Below are 22,981 nucleotides of genomic sequence, written 5' to 3'. Positions count from 1 at the left end.
GAGAGAAATGGGATTTTAGTGACCTTTGACCCAAGGATTCAACAAGAGGACAAACACAAGATGTTCCTCCCATTTTCAGCTTTATCTCCTCTTGTCACTCCCACCATCGGTTCCATTTGCAAGTTTTTAGCACGTCACTCTCACCAGTAGCATAAAAGGATGGCAAACAGGAACTACTGGCACCTGTTGCCGTAGAGATCTATTTCCTCTCACACACCTACAGGATGTACATAGATCACTATCAGCTGAAGGCTTTGCAGTGTGTTCGAGCACAAACTTTTGACCCCAAATTAGGAAATATGGGTTGATGTAGCAGATAGCCTTGTTGGTACTAGTTTTTCAGTGTCATATAGGTGTATCTTCATCCTTAGAGGGTTAGAGGTGTTATGAGAGGAGGTGCTCCTGGAAAACATGACTTCAGGAGATTGTTGAAGATGAAGAAGGTTGCTTCAGCTCTGCTAGCGTTTGGTAGCTCATGTCATCGTCGGGGGAACCACAACTGACAGCAGTAGACATGGAAATGAAGGCGTTCCTTGCTGAGAAGGACCCTTTTGGCTGTGTGATTAATGTCAAGTCAAATTGGATATCCAGAAGTTTTCAAGCAAGCAGCCGTTCTGTTTGAAGCATAGATGACTTTAACACAGGTAAAAAAATACGAGGATCAGATGAAAATATCTTCATTCTCAATATCTTGTCTCACAATCTCTACTTGAATCATATCACATCTGAAAATCTTTGAAGACCTGAACATTTTTTGGGAAAGGTGTGTGATGTGGGGGAGGGTAGTACAAAGCAGCGTTTATTTTTTAATCCCCGTCTGAAATTGAGACAACTTGATTTTTCTTCCCTGTAAGCGTCTCGTCTATGTAGTTCTGCCTGCCTGCCTGCCCAATATGCCAGGACAGATCAGGCTGGCATCCCCTCAGCTACTACATGCCAAATCCAAAAGGCTCTCTGAAGCATTAATCAGAGAGATGGTCAGAGCTGCCTGTTTCCTTCCTTCTACTTAATATGGACCAAACTAGCAGCTGAATGTCAGGGAAGCCATGCTGTTTTTTCTAAGGCTGCCAGCAGAGGAAAGAGATTTTTTGAAATCTCAGTGCTCAGGCTGCTGAAGGAAGAATGGGAACACCAGTGGAGGATGCAATGACATTTAAGCTTTACATGACTGCAGGAGCAGTCAATATGGTTGTTTGAAGGTGGGGGCTTAAGTCCTTTTTTTTACATGTTGTAATGAGAATATCTGAAAATGTGATGTGCTCAAAGTACAGCCAGGAATAATTCCATGTCTGAACATGTGTGTGATGTAAGTGTGGTGTTTTAGAAGAATGATTCTCTCGCTCCGTGTATGAAATGTTTGATTTATGGCAAATCATTTGCATTTGGATTACAAGTGCAACTCACTTTTTCCTTTGTTGTTGACTGATGAATTGTGGTTGGCACCCAACCACTGCTGTTCGTGCACACCACCTTTGTAGTCGGACAAGGTGTGAAATGTCAAGACCAGTTGTTAAAAGAGGAGAGGGCTGGCACAAAGCTTGGTGGCATATGAGGTAGGAGCTGACTTTATCCTGTCCTATTATAAATTTTAGGCAATAAAAAAATACATTGAGGAAGCCTATTATTGATAGTATTATGAAATAGTGACATGAGGAGACAAGGGTATAGAATGGATTACTGGCTGAAAAGGAACATAAATACTGCCTAAAATAATGTCATCTCTGTTGTGTAATGGAGTCAGTGTCCTCATATTGTCTGAACCTACAGCCTTCTTTCACACTGAAGACTGGGATTACTGGCGCCATGTTAGCAAGTGCTTGTTTTTCGCATCATCCAGAAATCCCACTCGACTCATTGTCATCCCAGGTCTTAAAACAGTGGCACTTTATCATGGCCCCGGGTGTGTAATACAGACAAACAAGGCACCTGGTCTTTAATCAAAACAGTGGGCTGTCAATTAACTCCGGTGTCAAGCTATTCATGTCAATATGTGATGCCCAGAGCGATGCTCCTGGTGCCGTGAGCCCGTTGTCATCCGGTATGAGAATAGTTTGGAGCCTTGTAGCAAAAGCTTCCTTTGCACCATGGGAGCAGCTGTTAACTGCAGCTCATCAGTGTTCTAATCAGTCAAAATGACGGCCGGTCCAAAGACACACATATATATATATTTTTAATCCTTTGTTGTTGTTGTCATTGTTGTTTGTTTGGTGGGTTATTTGTTTGTTGTTGGGTTTTTTTTTGGGGGGGGGGGGTCCTGTCAGTTATGGAAACCATTCAGCTGACATGACTGCTGAGGACAAACTCAGCGGCCACTCCAAAGTCATAATCTGTTCAGTTGTCACCTTTTAGACTGCTGCCTTTTTAAGTCATCTTTTACTCACGTGCGTAACAGTATCCGGTATCAAAATATATTTAGAAATCTGATAGCCTGTGGCTTCAGACAAAATGTTGTTCATGGGAAATATAATCTTAAACTGTGTAAGCAAGTTGTAGCACCCCAAACATCAAAAATCCAAGATAATAGATTTGGTAGTTTCACTTGTTGTGTGTCCTGTTCTTTAAAGAAATACGTTTCACTGCTACAAGATATAAACTTCTCATGACTCCTGAAAGTGACTCAGGAAATTGATTCATCATTCATAACAGACACAAGCTGTAGGCAGCTGCTTTTAAACCAAATTCATTTTGTCACATATGATCAAATCTTTTATCTTTTGTGTGTGTGTGTGTGTGGGTGGGTGGTGGTGGTGGTGGGGGGGGGGGGGGGTTGTCACCTGAATATTGAGGACTAAAGCACAGTTATAAATACCTTTTATAAAATGTTCTTTATTGCCAAATTCATCAAGTGTTATCTTCTCTTACTCACTTTTTGTATTTTGCTGTTGTTAAAATGGTTTGTGGGGCTGCCAGTGCCAGCACACCTTGATAGAAGTTCATTTAAATGGCTTCAGCTCAACACTCAGCACATTACCTGAGAGCTATATTCATCACCCGTTGTTACAGCTTCCTCTTCCTGCTCCAAGACAATGCAAACATGCTTGTTGGACTCAAACTCTTTGTAGCTCTGCTTGCACTGTAGCTTTTTTGTATTTCCATATTGTGCTCAGTCTTCTTTTAAATAGAGGATGTCAGCCAGGTGAGCTGGCGGTCAGTGTACTCCAGGACACATTCATGTAAATAGTACTTGTGTCCACACGCTGTCCATCATTGCCTCGTGTGTCCTCTCTTCATTTTGGGTGAAGTCACTGTCGATGCCAGGTCAAACACAGCCACACTCACAGTTTTATCCACACCCTAAAACAACTTGAAGCTCTTTTTTAATATCTATCATTGATTGATTAACTCCGAATGCTGTTAAGAGGAATTTGCCTGAGGCAAAAATACTACAGCTCCTCTATTTCATCTCAGTTTTCTTGGCTCATCCAGTTGCTTACAGATAGTGAAAAAGACTTGATTAGAATCTGGCTGTTTTACTGGCACACACACTAACAATGAGAATACCAATACCCTGATACTTCACCCTTTTTTTTTTTTTTTAGTCAAGCTTTGGATATTGTCATGCCTTCTTCTTGGCTATGTTTCGATGGAAATATTCTGATAGTAACCTGATTAAATATCTGAGTAAGACACTGCAGTGTTTTATAGAATTTTTTGTCTGCCTCAACCCAAAGACAGCCATAGTCAGAGTATTATCAGAATCAGATGTGTATTCTGATCTCGGTGGCGTATTGAAGTGTGACGTAGACATTTATATACTTATGTGTGCATGGAATGCAGCATTCTGCCAAAAATGGTCTTTCCTGGACACTGTAGAGATACAGAGATGTATTTCATATTAATTGATATAAACGCACATCCACTCTGTTTTCAAAAATGATCACTGGACATAACTCAGTGCCAGAACTATAAAATACAAATGTCCCATTTTTACGACATGATACATAATTTGTGGATCATGTTCTTTTTGTTAATGGTGGGCCATAAGCGATTCAGAAGTAATTTATTGACTCTTGGCTTTGTGTTTTGGTGCAGTTATTTGTAAGTGGCTGCTTGTTATGACAGTCCTCATTCCAAACCGACTGCTCCATATATTTTACACTTTGTTGTTTTTTTTATAGGCCATGCAATAAATTTGACTCAAAAAAGTTACATGATATCTCTACAACTTTCCTTCGAACAAATGACTAGAGGTGCACATGATGTCAGAGACAGTATGCTGTTTTGCATATGTTTTAGGCCATGTTTTTTTATTTTTTTTTATTGCTTACTTGCCTGACAATTTATAGGTTTCTTCATCTATTTCATTCATACTGCAACATTTATCTATTTTTCATTATGTGGTATCTTCAGAGCAAAAAAAAGAACCAGCTAGAAAGAAAATTAGTGCTGAATTAGCAATGAAAAATGAGAATAAATTATTAATACAACTGCCTTGCATTGTATCCATACCGAAAAAAGCTTTGCAGCAAAAAAAAAAAAAAATCCCAGTGTTTTTTGGAAAAGCGCTGGCACATCTGCTTTAAATGCTGTCCAATAAAATATCTCCCGCACATACACAGAAGGATAGCAATTAGTTTCCCCTCATACCCCACCAGACAACGCCTAACAGAATCTGAATGACATTGAACCCTCATTAAGCTTTTGTGTATGCAGATGTGTTTGTGTTTTTTTTTCTGCTAAATCACTTCCCAGTCTACCTGGCCTTCTTTTCTAGCTCTTAACTTTTTGGCCCGGTCCATCTCTCTGAGGTATCTCCCTCTGGACACTGATATATGAGGGAGCTCCAGCTGCCAGGATGGCTAAGTGTATAAATGGATTTGTTCAACAGGAAAGCTACTTTGATATCCCTGCTCGCCCACTTTGACCCTGCAGGCATCTGCAAACAAGTGTTGTGAATGTTGATGGGCTTGTTGAGGTTTCCTACCACAGATGGTTTCTAGGACACTGTGTTGAAATACAATGGCAGTTAGATATTTAAGGCTGGGCTGCAATTTGATGGTTGATGAACCAAGAAATTTCATACCACATACTTTCTGTTGTTTTTGAGATGGGCGGAGAGTCTCAACTGTTGTTAAAAAATAAAACCTCGTGCTTTGAAGTTGTTGTTTTTATATCTGTACTGAGGAGCTGAAGTTGTCACCTGCATATGTTGGTTTCTTTGTGTCGGTCAGCAGGAAGAACCCATTGAATTTGAAGCATATCTGTTAATTGCCTGATTTTCATATTTCGAAATGAAATGCACAAGATCCTATCCTACAGACCCAATGTTCTCCACTGTAATGGATGATCAACCACAGACTCTATTCAGACTTTTAAAATCTGCACAAGAATTCTATTTCTGGATGGGGACTTTTTCTGAGCTTCTACTGAAAGGGTTTCATTTAATACGTTTTATGTCAAATGATTTTACAGCTTCTTGGAAAACTTACCAGTGTCCAGTGAACTGTGAAGCATTAGTTTTGAAGAATTTCGCAACTGCTCTGATTTGCACAGATTTATCTCTGTAAAGGCTTAAAAGGCATTAAATTTAGACACAAGCATCTTTTCTCTCTTTGTGTAAACATCCAAAGTCAACTGGGGTTTCATATTTGCCATTTAAATATTTAAGTTTGCTAATTATCTAGTGCGTCATACCCAACATTCCAAACAATTAGGGGCAGAACATTACCAGACGGAGCTACTTCCTTGAGTGTAGTGAGATCTTAGGAGGTATCTCAAGTTTGTTTGGGGGGGACAGAATGGAATAATCAGTAATTTACAACTGCATGAGCCTGTTTTGAAGAAGGAGCTGATGTATGTTCCAGTCCTTACGTACAGTCACAAGCTTTGGGTAGAGACCAAACTTAGTTTCCTTTGTTGGGTGGCTTGGCCCACAAGTTTGAGTGAGGAGTCCAGGCATCCAGAGGAAGCTCGGAGTAATGCTACTTCTCCCTAATGATGTCCTAACTCAATATTGTCTCTTGAGGTACGAAGTGATATTAGGAGAGGAGACAGACTGGCGCTGGCAGGTCAGCAAACATACAGAACATATAATACATTCAGCTCCCCAACTCTCACTGACTTCAATCACAACTGACCCCAGCTTGGGTAGAAGTAACAGAGTAACTCAGAGTGTGATAATATCATGACATGTTACCCAGATAATGATGGAATGATGTTGGGGGAGTAAAATTACTTTTTAAATTATTTTTTAACTTAAATTTGATTGCACAAAGGTTTAATTTAGTGTAGTATTCATTATAGTCTTTTAGTCATATAGCAAATTGACAAATGACATTTAAAAAAACAAAGCAGAAAGACAAGTAACCTCTAACAAGACACATCTAGGTAGCCTAAATGTTCAGATAAGTACAAGATAATTGTAATATCGCCAGTGCATCTGATTTAGTACTGTATTTTGGACCCCCCCCCCCACACCCAACACACACACACACACACACACACACACACACTAAGGATTTTGACTCTGACTTTAACTGTTAATACCAAAACTACATAATGATTCTTTGTGGTTAAACACAGTTGTCTGAATTGTACTTTACATCGTTCACACATTCCGCTCATGTTTTTGTTTCCCTCAGTGGAGTCTCCTGAGAGGGCATGGGGAGTGTAGAGGGGAGAGAGGAACGCTCTCTATGCATTGATCACAATAAGAGACGAATTCAATAGAGCAGAACTCACTAGCAGCATTTCCTCTGCTCTCCTTTAGAAATGTCAAACACCCACACAAGCCTCACGCTCCATATACATCCCCCCACAGACGCACATTCATCCACCATTGTTAGCAGTGCTACGGCCTTCTGTGCAAATGATCTCAGAATGATCTTCCTACACATACACACACACTGTCTCCCACTGTCCGGGTATGTGGAAGTGCTCAAAGTGAGCTGAGTAATAATGGGATACAGTCTTTACCTTTTTATGGCCTGAAAATCACCATCATCCCTCTCATCTGTAGCATTTAACCGGTCATCACTGCTGCCTCACTGCACCAGGAAACATTCAGAGAGGTTTGCTGCAATTTTCTTTTTGCATTATAATCTGGAGTTGCATAGTAGAATTTCTGCTCACAATATCAGAACTACCTTTCGTGTGTGATTCTTCTCTTTTCTTTCTTTCTTTCTTTTTTTTTAAAAAAAGGAAGTGGCCCCTCCTTTGAGGGCTGCGGTGTTAATTGGTTATCAGCAGGACCAGCTTTTCTGGCCAGCAACTTTGACACACAGCATTAGTCTATGTACAGGAGATGTGGGGAAAGAGCAAGAAAGGTGGGGACATTGAAAATAACGGGTGAAGGTTGTACTTTGAAATATGACTTGAATCTTTTATCAGAGGTAAAGATACCGTGGCTTCATCTCAGTGAAGATTTTCAAAAGTTTCTTCCTCTTTAAGGCAGCTGTTGTAGGTGGAATATAAATATACCCTCATAGCATCTCTTTTTTATTCTCTCCATCTCTCAAGATGTGGCTAATGGCAGCACGGGCTACAGGCCTCCGCCCAGGACCAAGGAGGTGGTCATCAATGGCCAAACAGTCAAGCTGAAGTATTGCTTCACCTGCAAAATCTTCAGACCACCTCGTGCCTCCCACTGCAGCCTCTGTGACAATTGTGTGGGTGAGTGAAAAATGATTTGATGTAAGTTTGGGTTGATGAATTTTGCCTTACTTGGCTCTTAGTTTCTTCAAACACGCAAGCAAAAACTCCATGATAATGAGTTGGTAAAAAAAAAAGTTGATAAAAATGCTGGCATATCAACCCTTGAACTGCCCGGGCACATACATTAACACTCAACATATACAAAACACAAACTGGAGTACACATCATTTGTGTTTGATCTGCTGTTACAAAGATTGTCACCATTTTTGAGATCTCAATCCAAGTTAAATTTTTTAGCTTACTGATGAAAACCTACAGGGAATAGACAGAATATACACTGGACAAACTGGCATCCACCCGGAGGAGAGAATATTTGCAACGAGAGCAACCGAAAGAAAATGAGCATTAGGTTCATTATTCACTTTTGTAGGTTTCACAACCACGTGATCAGGAAACAGCACTGCATGAATCTTACTACGATGATACAATTAGGTGAGCACATATAGACATATGTATGCAAACCTCAAGTCTACGTTACACAAATACCTCCAGCTGTTTGTTTGGAGGCAGTAAGTCTCTTAACAAACTTTAAAGTGTGTTTATATTCTGCAGAAATGACCATGAACCAATTTGCGTTCGCAAAGCTTCTCCTTACTTGGTCCCATATTTGCCTCAAGTACATTGGAAAAAAGAATAACCAGCTGTGGATTTCCGATGACTGTGGACACTGCGAACAAAAACAAGCTAACAGGCTACTCGTGAGCTAGCAGGCTATAAGTGGAATCAACATGCTGCTACTATCGCTGGGGTTGTCAGAGTTATAATGCTGCTCTCCATTAGCGATGCCTTCATCCCTAGGCTGGTTGGGAAGTATCCTCTAGCTTTATCCAAGGAGGGGAGAAGAAGTTGTAGAAAATTTTGCACATCCTTACTGATGATCTGTAGCAGCGCAAAAGAATTGGAGCAATCCAACCACAGTTTGGGGATTTAGATGAATTTTTGCTACACTTTAATGCTTTGTAGGGAAAATTATTGTCTGTCTGTCTGTCGGCTTCAAAACTATACTGAGTAGATTTTACTTATTTCCATCCACTGTTCCTCTAGTTTTCCTATACTGAGATTAGCAGTTGCTGATGTGTTTTTCGACTGTCTCAGATTGCAGATTAATAAAAGAGCTGAAGATTGTTGGAGCAGCTAGAGGCAGTGTAGGTGTAACGTTACATATTATACCTTTAAAGTGTAAACTGGGGATCACATTAGGTGCTGAGTGCTCCCCTAGTCTCTCTCTCCCTTGCAGCCTCTTGTGCTGTAAATGCCAAGGGGCTCACCAGCTCTTAAATAAGTTAGCAGCCATAATGGATAGGACCTCCCTAGTGGACATGGAGGACAGGATTATGGCAGAGTCGCTTCCTTTTTAGGAGGACGATCCTCTCGGGAGTGACAGTCGAAGCTTATAAGAGTACAGAATTATGACACAGACACACAATACTTCCCTTTCCATGTAGTCCTGCTCTATTTTCCCTTTACATTATATAAGATGATTTATCTGTTCGTGTTTATATTCCAGTAGAAGACAGAGGCCAGCTTTGTACATTTGATGTAAGCTTACATAATTTCTGGTCTGTTTGCTGAAATGAGTTTTTCACCAAATGAAGTAAACAACACACAGAGACAAACAACTGTGACACTTGCAGTTTGGTGATATTGTGAGCAACTGTGGAGAACCGTTATCCAACTAGAAGGGTTACAGTTTGGTTGTTTTGAGCTCAAATAAAAGTGTTTGTGGATTAATGTGCATACAGCTGATAAAGAAGACATGGTATATAGTGAATGATGCCCTTGTCTTTGTAAACAAACACACTTTGGACAGTTCTGCTGTTGTTTTGCTTCTGTAGCTATTGTTAGCCATCTTTCTCCATTAGCTTCAAGCTAAATGCATCGCTTTAATTGGAGGACATCAGATGAGGCTTTGATGCTGGTCCTCAGGAAATTGTGTTTTATAATCAAACAATTAAATAAATTAACACAGACTAGCATTAGATCAGCATAAAATCGAATTTGTTGCAGTTTCAAGCTTTTGACTCCACTTTAAAAATCATCGTCATAGGGAAGACGCTGCTACACAGGCAGTTTTCACCCCCGGTATCCATCTACTGTCTCGTGGGTTTGAGGGTTGAAGGTAAAATTAGATATTTTAAAAGCAATGAGCCTTCTCTTATCCTTTTGAATTACCTCAAGGTGGAGTGTAAAATCACATCCTGACTTTTCCAATATTAAAAACCTTTGCCTTGACTCATGTATTAATCTGATTTGAATATTGTAACTTTCCCCCTCCATCCTCTTCTAATTAAATAAGCACACTAACAGTGAAACTCTGCATATCTGGAGCATTCCGTGAAACGACACATGTGCTGGAGCTGCTCCTGACGTCTGTTAATAAAGTAACTCTCACTCATCTGAATCTGAATGCATTTCCCCTACATTTCTCTGTGCTATTGAATAACACTTTGTTGGCATTCAAAAAGTTGAACACTGTCAAAGTCTTCTAGCCGAGTCACTCGGGATCTCTGCGAACGACATACAGCATTCTTGTCCACACTTTTCTAGTAAAACACCTCTTGTTTGACTTTTTGCCTTTACAATCCCTCAATTGTCCTAAAATATTCTGTTGTTGCTGGAGGGAATTCGTCTGTTGACCAAGTATCTTTAACCCTCACACAGTTCCACAGTGACCGTGAGAGTTTTTCAGACATGTCGGCCAACTAGATTCTTTTATGAGCTAGTTTATATAAATAGCTAGTTTGCACTATGTGAAAAATGTGTATATTATGCCTAGATCCAGTGGGACGATTCTTTTCCCCTCAAATTTCCCACAGATTCAAACTTACGCTGTGTGTTTACATACACTGAAGTAACCTGGTTATTTAAAATAGAGATGTCTGGTTTCTGACATTAAGATGTTTTCTGGAGATTTCTGAGTTCTACATACAGGTATAAAAATGAATAAATACTGGAAACCTCAGACAAGAGAATAAGAGATGTGGCAGCAGTGAGCTGAGATGAAAAGACTTTATATGTAAAATAATTATTTGACTCTCTCCCCTCGTCTGTCTCTCTTTGTCCATGTAGAGCGTTTTGACCACCACTGTCCCTGGGTGGGAAACTGCGTGGGAAGGAGGAACTACCGTTTCTTCTACATGTTCATCCTCTCCCTCTCCTTCCTCACCATCTTCATCTTTGCCTTTGTCATTACACACATCATTTTAAGTAAGTATGGGGGGGGGGGGCTTGTGCATGGCACACATGCACACACAGACACACAGCAGGTTGTAAGTGGGCGTTATGAAATACTGCAGTGTTCTGGCTTGTTACCATCTTTCCTGCTGGGAGCAGACTGTGGCGTGTGTGTGTGTGTATGTGTGTGTGTGTGTGTGTGTGTGTGTGTGTTTGTGTTGTGTGAATGCATAACTGACAGTCTGTGTGTCAACGTTGCATTGGAGAAAGAAATACTAGCTCAGATTAGTATGGGAAACTGCAGGGCTCATTAATACTTTTTTTTTTTTAAATCAGTTACGAAGCTTTCCTGCATTCTTTGATCTTTTCTGTGTACAGTTTCACTTTCGAGTCGTGACTGCTGTCAAATGTGGCAAAAAGACACGGCGGCAGTCTGAATTCTTTTGTTCTCTTCGTGAATTTCAGAGCAAGGGGAAGAGCATGTTACTTACTCTGGCAAAACCTGCTTGACATTTCTAATGCTTCAAATCAAAAGGTGCCTCCGCTCCTCCAGCACTAACATTGGGAGCCTCAGTCTCAGCATTTTATCTCTGAACTCGTCTGAGTTTGCTATAATTAAAAGGCAAAACAACTCTGATTGAGCTGGCTGATTGGAGCCACAGACATGTGGCCACAGTCACATACAACTGACCAACATTTACTTTTTGGTGGCTCCACTGGCTGCATCTTCCCCCTCATCACAGATGGAAGTTTAAATTGGAGTGTCAATTTAAGTGGGCACTCTGCCCAGCTCAGTTCATCTTGTTTACACTTCAACCAAGTAAGTGTTTGCAGCAGGTAATGGCTCCAGGGTGTGTAGTACACATTATTTGATACCAGCTTTTTCATTCAAAGTTGCCTGAGGCTGTCATGCAATACTTCTTGAGGTGTCTATACCGCTGAGGACACAATTGCACAGTGTTCTAACCGAAACTCTGCCTTTCTTCCTCCACAGGCTCCCATGAAAACGGCTTCCTCAGTGCACTAAAAGATAGCCCTGCCAGATATCCTTTTACTAAAATTCAAGATTTGACATTTACTGTCAAACATGTTTTTTGTCTGTCTTTTGTTGTGTTCTCTTCATAATGTGACTTGGTTGCTTTGTTTTACTGTCAACGTCATTTAAATTATGGTGCACCCAGGTTCTTGTGTAGGTCTGGAAGCATTCGCAGAAAATGCCTCTGAAAGTATTTCCATCCACTGCTCATGCCGTATTCTGCAGGGTTGTAGTCGTTGCATGACTGGTGCACGGCTGATTAATCCCATCCCACTGGTCTGGTCGTGTACAGCACACAGGCCAGCTCCTCTGCCTCTGCCAGTTGATTCCGTGTTTCTTTGATTTCATATGGCTTCCCTCTTCAGAGATGTTGTGTGAGTGAGATTAGGGTGTGTCTACGCGATAGATGCCAAGTGTGTGAGAGTCTTCTTAAGACCCAGCTGCTACAATTACTCTATAAGTCAGCTTATTGTCTCAACACCCAGTGGACTGTGGAAAATCCAAGCGAGGCGAGGTCAGAAAGTGCCAGCAGCACTTGCAGTTGATCAAACAACTTTATTAGACCAACATGTTTCGGTTGGTGGCCTTGATCAGGGTCTTCCGGGTTAGTGCTGCTGGAGCTTTTTGACCTCGCCGTGATCTCTTTCATTCTCCATGCACCTTGGAGGTTGGTAAGGTTGTGCCAGAAACCAAACTCAAATGCAAGTTTAAAATATTTGAATGTCGTCATGATGAAGATAGTAGTTACCGATGTTATTCACGTATCAGCTGACTTCATGAAGGCGCCGGTCCTCATACTGATCCAGTGTCTTACAGTACAGACTTACAGTTCAACGAAATTGTTCTGGAATACATTTAAATTTAATGCATTTCTGTCAATTTTTTTGCTCTCTGCGTGTTTTACTACTGCTTCATAATGTAACCTGTAACATAATGCTTTCAAAAACAGTTGAATAAAAAAAGATCTGGTATTGAAATGGAAAAAAATCTGGATTGGTACATCTCGAGAGAAAATAAAAATGATAATGGAGTTTAGAACTGTACATGATATTCAGGATGAGGTGTTCGTCAGACTGGAGAGCTCAGGAGGTTTTACCAGGGCCTGGTTCAAGGTAGTTTTACAGTAAATAGAGATGAATTCGTCTGCTCTGCTTCTTGCTGTCCTCAATTCCTATCATCCATCTGGCATTAGTTCATTTTGAGACAAAGTTTATGGCCTGCCATGTTGCTTGCCTGCTTCGCTGAATATTTAATAATAGGACCAGGATCCAGTACCAGGAATTGATTAGGCGGTTCAGAATCAGGCTACTACACAACAGTCACAAGAGGAGAGCGTAGGGGCATGGAACTGCTCCTCGCTCTATGGCTGGGTGTGATAACTGGGTCTCTGCCGGAAAATTGTGTGCCAAGCGTAGCAGATAACAGTCCATGTCCTGCAGAACTTAATAAAGAGGTACTAGAGTTGTTTGTCCTCGCAAAGAAGTGAAAGACTCTGACAAAGAGTTGGATAAGGGGAGAGCAGAGCAAAGCGAGTGTCTCTAGTTATGTGTTCAAGTAATTCCTCTGTTTTGCTAGATGGGGAGTTTATATTGGTCTTAATGTAGAGTTTATTTTAGGAGTTATGTATTTTTTCTAAAGATGTTATCTTAGCAGCATTTTATGATCTCAGTGCTATATTTAGAGCAGAGAAAATGAGCAGTGTTGTGCCGCCCCAGCCAAATGAACTGGTAACAAAGAAGCATTGGCAGGACAATGACAGTCCCCAGGCTATAGGTCAATATGCTAGCTGTTGGAGCATGCACCAGTTTGTATCCATGCTGACTCTGTGTGGGTTTATGATGTGCGCTCTCTGCTTCTGCAGGGGCTTTCATATGGTCATCTGTTACACTAAATAATGAAACGCTAGATGAAGTAGAAACTGGAGGACTTCATTATTCCTTGACTTCATTGTGTTACTGTGTTGGAAGTGGTGGTTTGCTTCTTCTCCGTCTGGTCTATAGTGGGCCTCTCAGGCTTCCATACTTACCTGATCAGCTCCAACCAGACCACCAACGAAGACGTAAGTATTAATATAAAATAGACATCAGTGCTTCAGATATATTGTGTACCACTACTGGGATATCTGACCACAGTACAGTAACTGTTAACTGTAAATTCAATTAATACTGCTGACTGTGGTGGAAACTGTAGCCAAATCTCTTTCACATGCTGTCAAATTGCCCAGTCAGAGTATGAAATAAAGTGAATTGGCAGTGCTTAACACCTGTTCAGTTTATTTCCCTATCAAATATATAGTTTTATTGTTTAAGAGGTTACCATTTCAACTGTATTTACAAATTTTTTGTGTGGGCGTTTTAGCCGCAGCTTTTTGGAGGTGATATATTTTAAAGCTATACATTTTTTTTATGTGTGTGGCAAATAAAACAAAATTTAATGAAATCTTTCCACTAAAGATGACTGATAATTAATAAAAGCACATTGTACCTGTGCAATAATGTAAAAATTATTTGACCTATATTTCAGTTTTTTTTGTAGATTTAACCAATCATCACAAGTCTTTAGATTCAGATATTTTTGTATTGTTGTTTTTTAAAGTATTTTTAAATTTACAATATAAAAACTTGCATTTATTTTTGTTGTTGTTGTTGTAGCAACCTTTTATTAGACATAATAAAGGCTAACAGAAGCATGTTAACTGCCCAAAGCTAGCTCTTAGTACCTTTAACTTCTCTAAAGGTGGACTGGTGAGCGCCGTTTGCTCAGCTGCGCTCCAGACACCAAATGTGGAGTTTGAACCCCATATGAGCCCAAATTGTCTGGACCTGGCACTGAAAATATAATCTGTGTCAGCCAGACTCTAGACTTGTCCTCCAGTTACACTGGAGATATCTGTTTGTCCCAATGACGCTGTGACGGATGATGTTGTCGTCTCCTCCAGATAAAAGGTTCATGGTCTTCGAAAAGAGGGAAGGACAACTATAACCCCTACAGCCATGGCAATATATTCACCAACTGCTGTGCAGCACTGTGTGGACCTCTGCCACCAAGGTATGATGTTTGTCAGCGAGTATGAGAGTATTTATGAGGTGATACACATATTCCCAGACTCCATCTTTCACTGCTGTGACGAGCTCCCTACGCTAATTTTTCACCTTCACTGTAATAGGTCACGGCACCTGTTTTTCCCTCATTGTCATTTTCCATTTTGTGAGGGGGTTTAAATAGAAGTGTTAGTCAAGACTCCTTTTGATGTGAGGAGCTGCTTTGAATTGAGCCTGCCTCGCAGCCTTCTCTCTATACATAGCCACCAAGATGGAGCAAGAGCCGAACGGATTTGTAGCTCTTTTTCAAACCAAATCTAAGATCAAAGTTGGCTAGTTATATTCAATTTCACACTTTTGCCGTTCATGTGATTTCATAAAAATACACCCTACTGCCACAGATGCACTCTCATGTCCATGTGACCGTAAACGTCATCACACTGTTCCTCCCAGCTTCTTTCACGTAAGCATTTCTCATTGCTCATCCACAAAACTCTGGTTGTTGAATTCTCCGACTTGAATATCTTTCTTTCATTCCATCTTGTTTTGTTTTTTATGAAAGATATAAATATGTTCTTACTTACCTGCTAAACAGAGATACCTCCTATCTCTTATCTTCACTTGCCACCGTGCCTACTTTGAAGATAAAACACTCGTGCTGTCAAGACGTCATGGAGTCTCTCAGCCTTTAAGTCGCACTTTACTTTTTAAAAAAAAAAATCTTAGAGACACGCATCGTCACCAGTGTAGCACATCCTCTCAAGTTCAGCCCTGTGGAGAAGAAACTGATCCTAGCTGCCATTGCAATCAAACATGAAGGGATAAAAAGGATCGATTGAAACTGAAATCAAGCGCACGGAGGGGTATCACCACATCTGTCAGGTTGTCAGGCGAGTGTCATTTGTCACAGTGTCGCTTCTCATCAGTTAGACCTGATGTTCCTAACAAAGGAATGCGTAAGTGTACTAAATATATCCATCGGCGCACATACTCTAGCAAAGTCCAGGAGGATTAGTGATGGAGGTTCGAGTCAACATTCTCAGCTGCACTCTGCTGTGGTCATCGAAAAACATGATTCATCAGTTAAGACTGGTGGGTGGCAAAGGAGAGTCTTCTGATGGTACAGGTGGCTGCAATGTGTGTGTTAGTGGCTGCATTTCACAGCTGGGTCCACCACAGAGGAGAGGAATGGTGAGACTCAGCCTTGGGCTATGTTTCTTTGGACGAAATCTCTTGCATTTCATTTTCCGCTGAGACCTTGACTCATATTTTCGAAGGCATCAGCCTATATGTTTTTATGCTCCTGCTTCCTAACCACATTTGCAGACATTCTGATACCAGCAGCACACAAAGCAGCTGCTATAGATTGCCTGTGTTTGTGATTCTAGTAAAATATTTCCACCTGAATTCATTTCAGTCTCACTGGAACTCCCGTCCAACAGTTTCTTTTAAAGGAACACAGTCACCTCTTCGGAAAATACGCTTATTGTACGTCATTTTTAGATATTAAATACCCCTCTCTCCTCTTGAGTAGATTACGGTGCTCCAGACCACCCATCAGATGGCTGACTGCAAGTTAGCTTAGATTCAATGAACACTAGCAGCGGTACAGTTGAGAAAAGCCTTCTCAAAAGTCATCAAATATATTCAGTATTCTTTCAAAATGATCTACCATTAGCATTCGTTGCAGCTAAGCTAACTAGCAGTCAGCCATCAGGTGGGGGTCTGGAGCGCCGTTATCTACCCAACACGAAAGAGGAGTATTTATCTGCTTGTCTGGCTCTAAAAACTAATGGACAACAAGCACATTTCCCAAAAGTTGGTGTGTTCCTTTAAATGATTTCCTCCTGACATTACTTGACAAGCAGACTGATCCAGCTGTGGTGCCTGCCTCCTCGGTTTCAGATCAGCCTTCATCTGGCTGATGAACAGCCAGTAACACATTAATCTGGCCTATGACCTCACACATGTAAATGCATAATTCAGTGAGTTGTTTCTAGCCAGCTGTGTAGCAATAACGACAGGACAGAAATAATGATTCACTCACAGCGGGACGTCACGTCACCACAGCACACGTCCACTTTCACACCATTGTCTCTTATAACAATGCAGTGTCACTTGGCCATTTGCACTCTGCTAATCCTGTGTAATATTTGTGAATGAACGGCCACCAACAATACTTTTCCTCTCTGTCTGTTTCTGTCTAACCAGTCTCATCGACAGACGGGGCTTTATCCAGTCAGACACACCACAGCTGGCGCCACCAGCCAATGGCATCACTGTGTACGGTGCCACGCAGTCTCAGCAGAGCCACATGGTGAGACCCTGACCTGACTCTTTGTCTTTTCTCAAAGATGCGACTCTTGGTAACTTCATGGAAATAAATATACAGGCTGAGTTGTAATTGAAAGCAGGGGTCTGCAGACTCCTGAGGCGGTCTTGTCTCAAATGATCCGCCTAAAGTATTCCAAAAAATAGCTAATTACAAATATTCACTCTTACCGGCTGTTGAAAGAGATATATTGGCCTGTTAAAGCGCAGTAGAACTACGTTAAAAACAGCAAAATATAACATTGGTGTAGAACTATGAGAAAACAACAAAAGATAACGTAAGTTTAGAATTAAGAAAGGACAACAAAAAGATGATGATGGCGTAGAACGAAGAACAAACACTAAAAAAATAACATTAGCTTTCCAAAAGGTTTCTTTTCCACTGGCCTGGTTCTGCTCCTGTTTATCCACAAGCCTAATATAACAGATGGAGGCTACAGTTTCATATAATTCAGAGGGCATTAATAAATTGCTTTCAAGCTTTTCTCCTTTGCCAGGAATAATCTAAATATTATCTTTTGTGTTGAATTTTTTCATGCTTGTAATGGTTACGTCTCGCTTCATGAACTAGTCTGGATTTATAAACTTTGGAGGCTCAACTAAATTATCTGCCCCCCCCAACACAACATTACAACATTCCACAAAATCACGAACGCTTCACCCTTTTCTCACTCTGTCCAGACCTGGGAAAGTAAATCCACTTACTTTTTCATTCCAATTGACTGAAGCAAACGAAATTGCTCTGGATTCCGAAGAACGAGTCAGTGACGTATTTCATTTTAAATGTGTCACTCCTTGTTGTCCGTAATGGAGATCAGTGGCAGCAATGAAGGTGTGTGTGTGTGTGTGTGTGTGTGTGCGTGCGTGCGTGCGTGATTTCTTGAGCTCTTATTTCAGTTGAGTCTTTGCTTCTTAATCATAGTATATGAGATTAATACATATATAAATGAAAGGAAAAGCAGATGATGCACTAGACAGTTTAAAGTACACCACAAACACCTCATGCAGGATAAAACCAACTGCTAGAGTCTCAGAGAGGATAAGTAGTACCGAGGGGAAGACATTGTGTCGACCTCACTGACTGGTGTTCCTCTGCTGGCTGAATAGCAGCAACAAGTCCTCTGTTGTTCTGTTATGCTGTTTACCTCACACATTAGACGCTAGATTTAAAGCCTATTCACACACCGCTCCTAAATGTCCTTCACAGCGCCCTCCCTCCCTCTTTCACAGTCATCTAGTTGTTCTCATCTAAACTCGACCTCATCCCTCTCGTTCTCATTGAGACGTCAAACATGAATGTCATCTGTCTTCAGCTCCTAAATGTGTGGACTACTTGTGATGCGCCGAGTGCCGCTGGAACATTCCTCAGCATTAGCACAGTCAGAAATATCTGCCATCTGTTTTCTGTAGCTGTCATAATTAGCAGCTACCGGTGGCCTATTGTGCTGGCTGCTGGACAGTGACCTACACAGACTTCAGTTGGCATCAAAGCTTGTCACAGTCGTTCTTGAGGTGTTGCATGTTTCAGTATGCACATGATTGCAGCTAATGATGCGTATCATTTCATTCCTGTGAATATTTTTGTCTTATCAGGGACTTTTCACTTCTCTTTTCAATTCCACATTTTGACTGACGTGTCAGTGTGCCGTGTTGTGCACATGATTCAGAGAGGATTCTAGTTTGTGATCAACAGAGGGGTCACTGGGCAGGAAACCACAGAGGACAGTTTGATGGTTCACTACAAAGACTGCACCTTCACAATATACTGGAGCATTCCATCTGTTTGTTTGGTTTGATTTACTCAGTTCAAAATCCTCTCTGCTTTATGTGTTTAAAGAAGTGTTTAGATGGGTGCACATCAAGATCAAGTGTGTGAGCACATGGAGGAGACAGCAGGGCCCTCGAGCTAGAAAAGTGAAGTGTGTCACACTCACTTCACAAGTTTAAAGTTCAGTTTTTTCCCTCAATAGACAGAATCAGACTCATGTCAAATAAGTCCTGCACCGTTGAATAATCTTAAATACAAAGATGACAGTTGTGGGTTTGTTTGTTTTTATACCGCTGAGTTTTTCCCGCTCTCATTCGTAAATAAAGATGAAAAGAATTTATGCTGAAACATATTTAAATATCTGTGGTCCTTTGTCAACTAGTCCCCAATCATCAGGACAGGATTGACTTTGCAAAGGTTTGATATTTTCTTCTGTATCTATCATCTGAGGAGATGTCGTCTCAGGGGCCAAGTAAACACAGCGCATGTTTACACCACAACAGACATAATTTGTGATGGGCACCAGTCTACACTGATGTATTGTTGAGGTTCCATTTGAATTTTGGTGATAAAAGGAAAATATCTGCATGAGGCACAGGTTTGTGGTGCAGCTTTAAAAGACCAGGGTAGGTGGAAGCCTTGTAAGCAGTTGCCATGGTAACAGTGTATGATATGATGTCACATGACACCTCAGTAACATAAATCCTCTGCTCGGGATTTGATTTAAGGGGGAAGAGGAAACAGTATTTGAACGAGAGCAGTCATCATGATGGCAGCCTTCCGACCCGTCATTAAGATCTTTTGATCAATTCAGCTGTCAGGAAATCAGTGGATAACTGTTGTGATATTTAATCAAAAATTTTTAAATAATTTTTTCGAGAAAATATCCTGTGGTTCCAGTTTGCCAGATATCATAATTTGTGATAGATAATACTTAATTGTAAACTAAATCTGGTTGTCAAAATAAGGTCAAAGATACACATTTTCTGGCAAAAAAATAACATCAATTAATTGTTATTTTTAATAAATCCGTTGGTGAACATCGTTTCAACTGTAAAGCGCTGTAAGAGCTTTCCCAGTCTGTAACGGGTTGATGGCTCCCTCTTCTACTTTTAATTTCAGACCGACTCGGCTTGCGAAAAAACATTGACACATCCCACTGTGCTCCGACTCGATAAATGTCAGTCAGTCACACTAAACATCTCACTGTCTCTCAGTCTCTGCAATCAATTTAAATAAATAATAATCCAGACAGATCATTGAGCTAAGTGACAGCTTAGTGATGCCCAAGAAGTGTATTTTAGCTTTCAAGCACTCACAAATAGTCAAATGTCTTCAGCTTGTTTCCCTCCTTCAACGCTACTCTGCGGCTCCAGAATGCAGAAGGAGCCAGCCACGGATATTTAGCCTGAAGCTAACAGCAACTGACTGCTAACAACTGGCAAACCTGCCTAAAACACCTCCAGCCGTGTGCTCAGTAATCCACAAACACTTTGATCCCAGCTAAAAAGAGACCGCGCTGCACCACGCCAGAAACAATGCATGTGTTTGTTTGCTGGCGGCGGGACGAAGTGAGATCAGTATGAATACGGAGACATTCGATTCAATCTGTCCAGTTGTGATGACATCAGTCGGGACATCTGGTAGCACCGGGTCTGAGGAGGTCCACCTAGAGACCAATCATGACATTTTGTTTAATTGAGGCATCAGAGCCCTCTGTTTATCTGAGTATGCAATCATAAATGAGTTATAAATGTGAACAGCGGCTTGTTAATAATGGCTGTGTGAGTGATGAGGACGTGACAACTGTGCCCACATCCTGGCAGAAAAAAATGTGTGAGGAGTTAAAATTCTGGATGAGTTAAACTGTTCTTAATCATTTCTGTGTCACACCTTCGCCCACTCTGTATGTGATGTCACAAACTCCAGCCTCTGCATGTGACCAGTTCTACACCCTACCTAAAAACGTTGCAATGGGTTCTTGCTCCACCCCCCCCACCCCTTTGGTGAAATTCGGCCTTGCAGTTTTTGTGTAGTCCTGCTCTCAGAGAGACTAACATCACCCGCGTTCGTACGAATATTTCCAATATTTCCCTTAACCTCCTGGTCCAGTATTTCTTATTGCTGCTGTGAATATTTCTATTTTTGGTCGTCTATCTTCCTTTTCTCCCTCTTTTTCTGTCTGATATTTTCCAGCCTGAGCGGTTAGCTATTTTTATACAGCACACACACACACACACACACACACACACACACACACACACACACACACACACACACACACACACACACACACAGTGACATTTGATCAGTCACCATTTCTTTGTTAATAATTGCTCAGTGAGTGAGGAGGGACTTCTCTTGCTTCACCCCGGGATGACACACGTATTGATAGAGTAAATGGAGAGATGGTCATTGGGTGGTGAATTCCTGGATCAATGAGTCTGAGGTTTCACCACAACATAAACCACATTGAGGATTTGCTCTCAGCAGACAGCGGCGTGTTGTCAGGAAAAACACAGACAGCTGTGATCGCCTGATGCCATCTTGAGGCTTGTTGACGTCGTGACAACTTAAATATGTGATGTTGTTTGTACGAGGTCAATTTCTTTTTGTGTGACCTTAAAAAAAGCCGAATATCTAAATTAGGTAAACAAGCTTTGCACAAGCTGCAATGAAAGGCTGCAATCATTTCATATTTTCACTGACATTTGTTTGTTTTGTAAATGTCAGAAAATGTCTGAACCAGCTTCCCAGAGCTGAGGGAACGTCTACAAATTTCCTGTTTTGCCTGACTGAAACAAAACAAAGAGCCTGAGGACTTGGGACGGGCGCGTTTTGAAAGTGACTAAATATCCAAAAAAAAGTTACCAGTTATTTTTCTGTTAATAGTTTGACTTACAAGAAAATGTATGTCTGGTGTAGATGGAGGAAGGACAGTGCTGAGTCATTCCAGCTTTGGCTTGAAAACACAAGCAGGCCATAAAAGATAGACGCTCCAAGAGTCGTCTCCCTTTATCTTCTGGCTTAATTCTTAATATCCAACAGTGTCACTGGGGATGTCTGTGTCACTTCAGTCCATTAAACCTTGGTCAAATTAGTCTTTACAACAACCTGGAGATCAGCCAAACAGGTGAAGGTGATAAGTGGATGTGAACAACTGATAAAAAGATTGATAAAGCACCAAATCACATCTCCGAGGCTGTCAAAGGTAGCTCGTTCTGGTTAGCAATGCCACTTGACCTTCCTGACGACACCACAGCTGCTGGTCCACACAACAGAGTTTCTGCAAGAAAACTTGTTCAGCTCTTTTGTCTCTACTCCTGCTCCTCGGTTGAATGAGTCAAGAAGTTCGGATCGCACCAGAGCGTGCCACGTAGCAAAATAAAGACCAGAAATTCCCGTTTCCAAATTTAGCTTTCCTCGTCTTCGTCGTCCTCCGCTTCATCCGGTGGGTCCGGGTCGCGGGGGCAGCAGTCTCAGCAAGGAAGCCCAGACTGCCCTCTCCCCAGCCACTTCAACCAGCACTTCTGGGAGGATCCCGAGGCGTTCCCAGGCCAGCCGAGAGATATAATCCCTCCACCGTGTCCTGGGTCGGCCTCGAGGCCTCCTCCCAGTTGGACATGCCTGGAAAACCTCCAGAGGGAGGCGCCCAGGAGGCATCCTCACCAGATGCCCGAACCACCTCAACTGGCTCCTCTCGACATGGAGGAGCAGCGGCTCTACTCTGAGTCCCTCCCGGATGACTGAGCTTCTCACCCTGTCTCTAAGGGAGAGCCCAGCCACCCTGCGGAGGAAACTCATTTCGGCCGCTTGTATTCGTGATCTTGTTCTTTCAGTCATTACCCAAAGCTCATGACCACAGGTGAGGATTGGAATGTAGATTGACCGGTAAATCGAGAGCCTCGCCTTTTGGCTAAGCTCCCTCTTCACCGCAACAGACTGGTTTAGCAACCGCAAGACTGCGGATGCCGCCCC

The 22,981-nt window shown here is 41.5% G+C and overlaps 1 protein-coding gene across 5 annotated transcripts in view; it reads left to right on the top strand.

Annotated features, from left to right (window-relative positions):
• zdhhc14 (zDHHC palmitoyltransferase 14) overlaps positions 1 to 22,981 on the top strand; it is a 48,418-nt gene that overhangs the window by 22,359 nt on the left and 3,078 nt on the right. For all 5 annotated transcript variants that reach the window (XM_086183668.1, XM_086183665.1, XM_086183667.1 and 2 more), the window contains 6 exons: positions 7,459 to 7,611; positions 10,723 to 10,860; positions 11,822 to 11,870; positions 13,820 to 13,922; positions 14,802 to 14,911; positions 17,116 to 17,221. In XM_086183668.1, coding sequence (XP_086039794.1) covers positions 7,459 to 7,611; positions 10,723 to 10,860; positions 11,822 to 11,870; positions 13,820 to 13,922; positions 14,802 to 14,911; positions 17,116 to 17,221 — 659 coding nt within the window. The remainder of the gene's footprint in view (positions 1 to 7,458; positions 7,612 to 10,722; positions 10,861 to 11,821; positions 11,871 to 13,819; positions 13,923 to 14,801; positions 14,912 to 17,115; positions 17,222 to 22,981) is intronic.

The sequence above is a fragment of the Aulostomus chinensis genome, chromosome 17 (genome assembly GCF_037954235.1).
Source record: "Aulostomus chinensis isolate RoL2024-O1b breed Wild chromosome 17, RoL_Achi_v1.0, whole genome shotgun sequence".
Lineage (NCBI taxonomy): Eukaryota > Metazoa > Chordata > Actinopteri > Syngnathiformes > Aulostomidae > Aulostomus > Aulostomus chinensis.
Note: the sequence above shows the minus strand (reverse complement) of the source record. Positions and strands in the feature narration are given on the sequence as shown.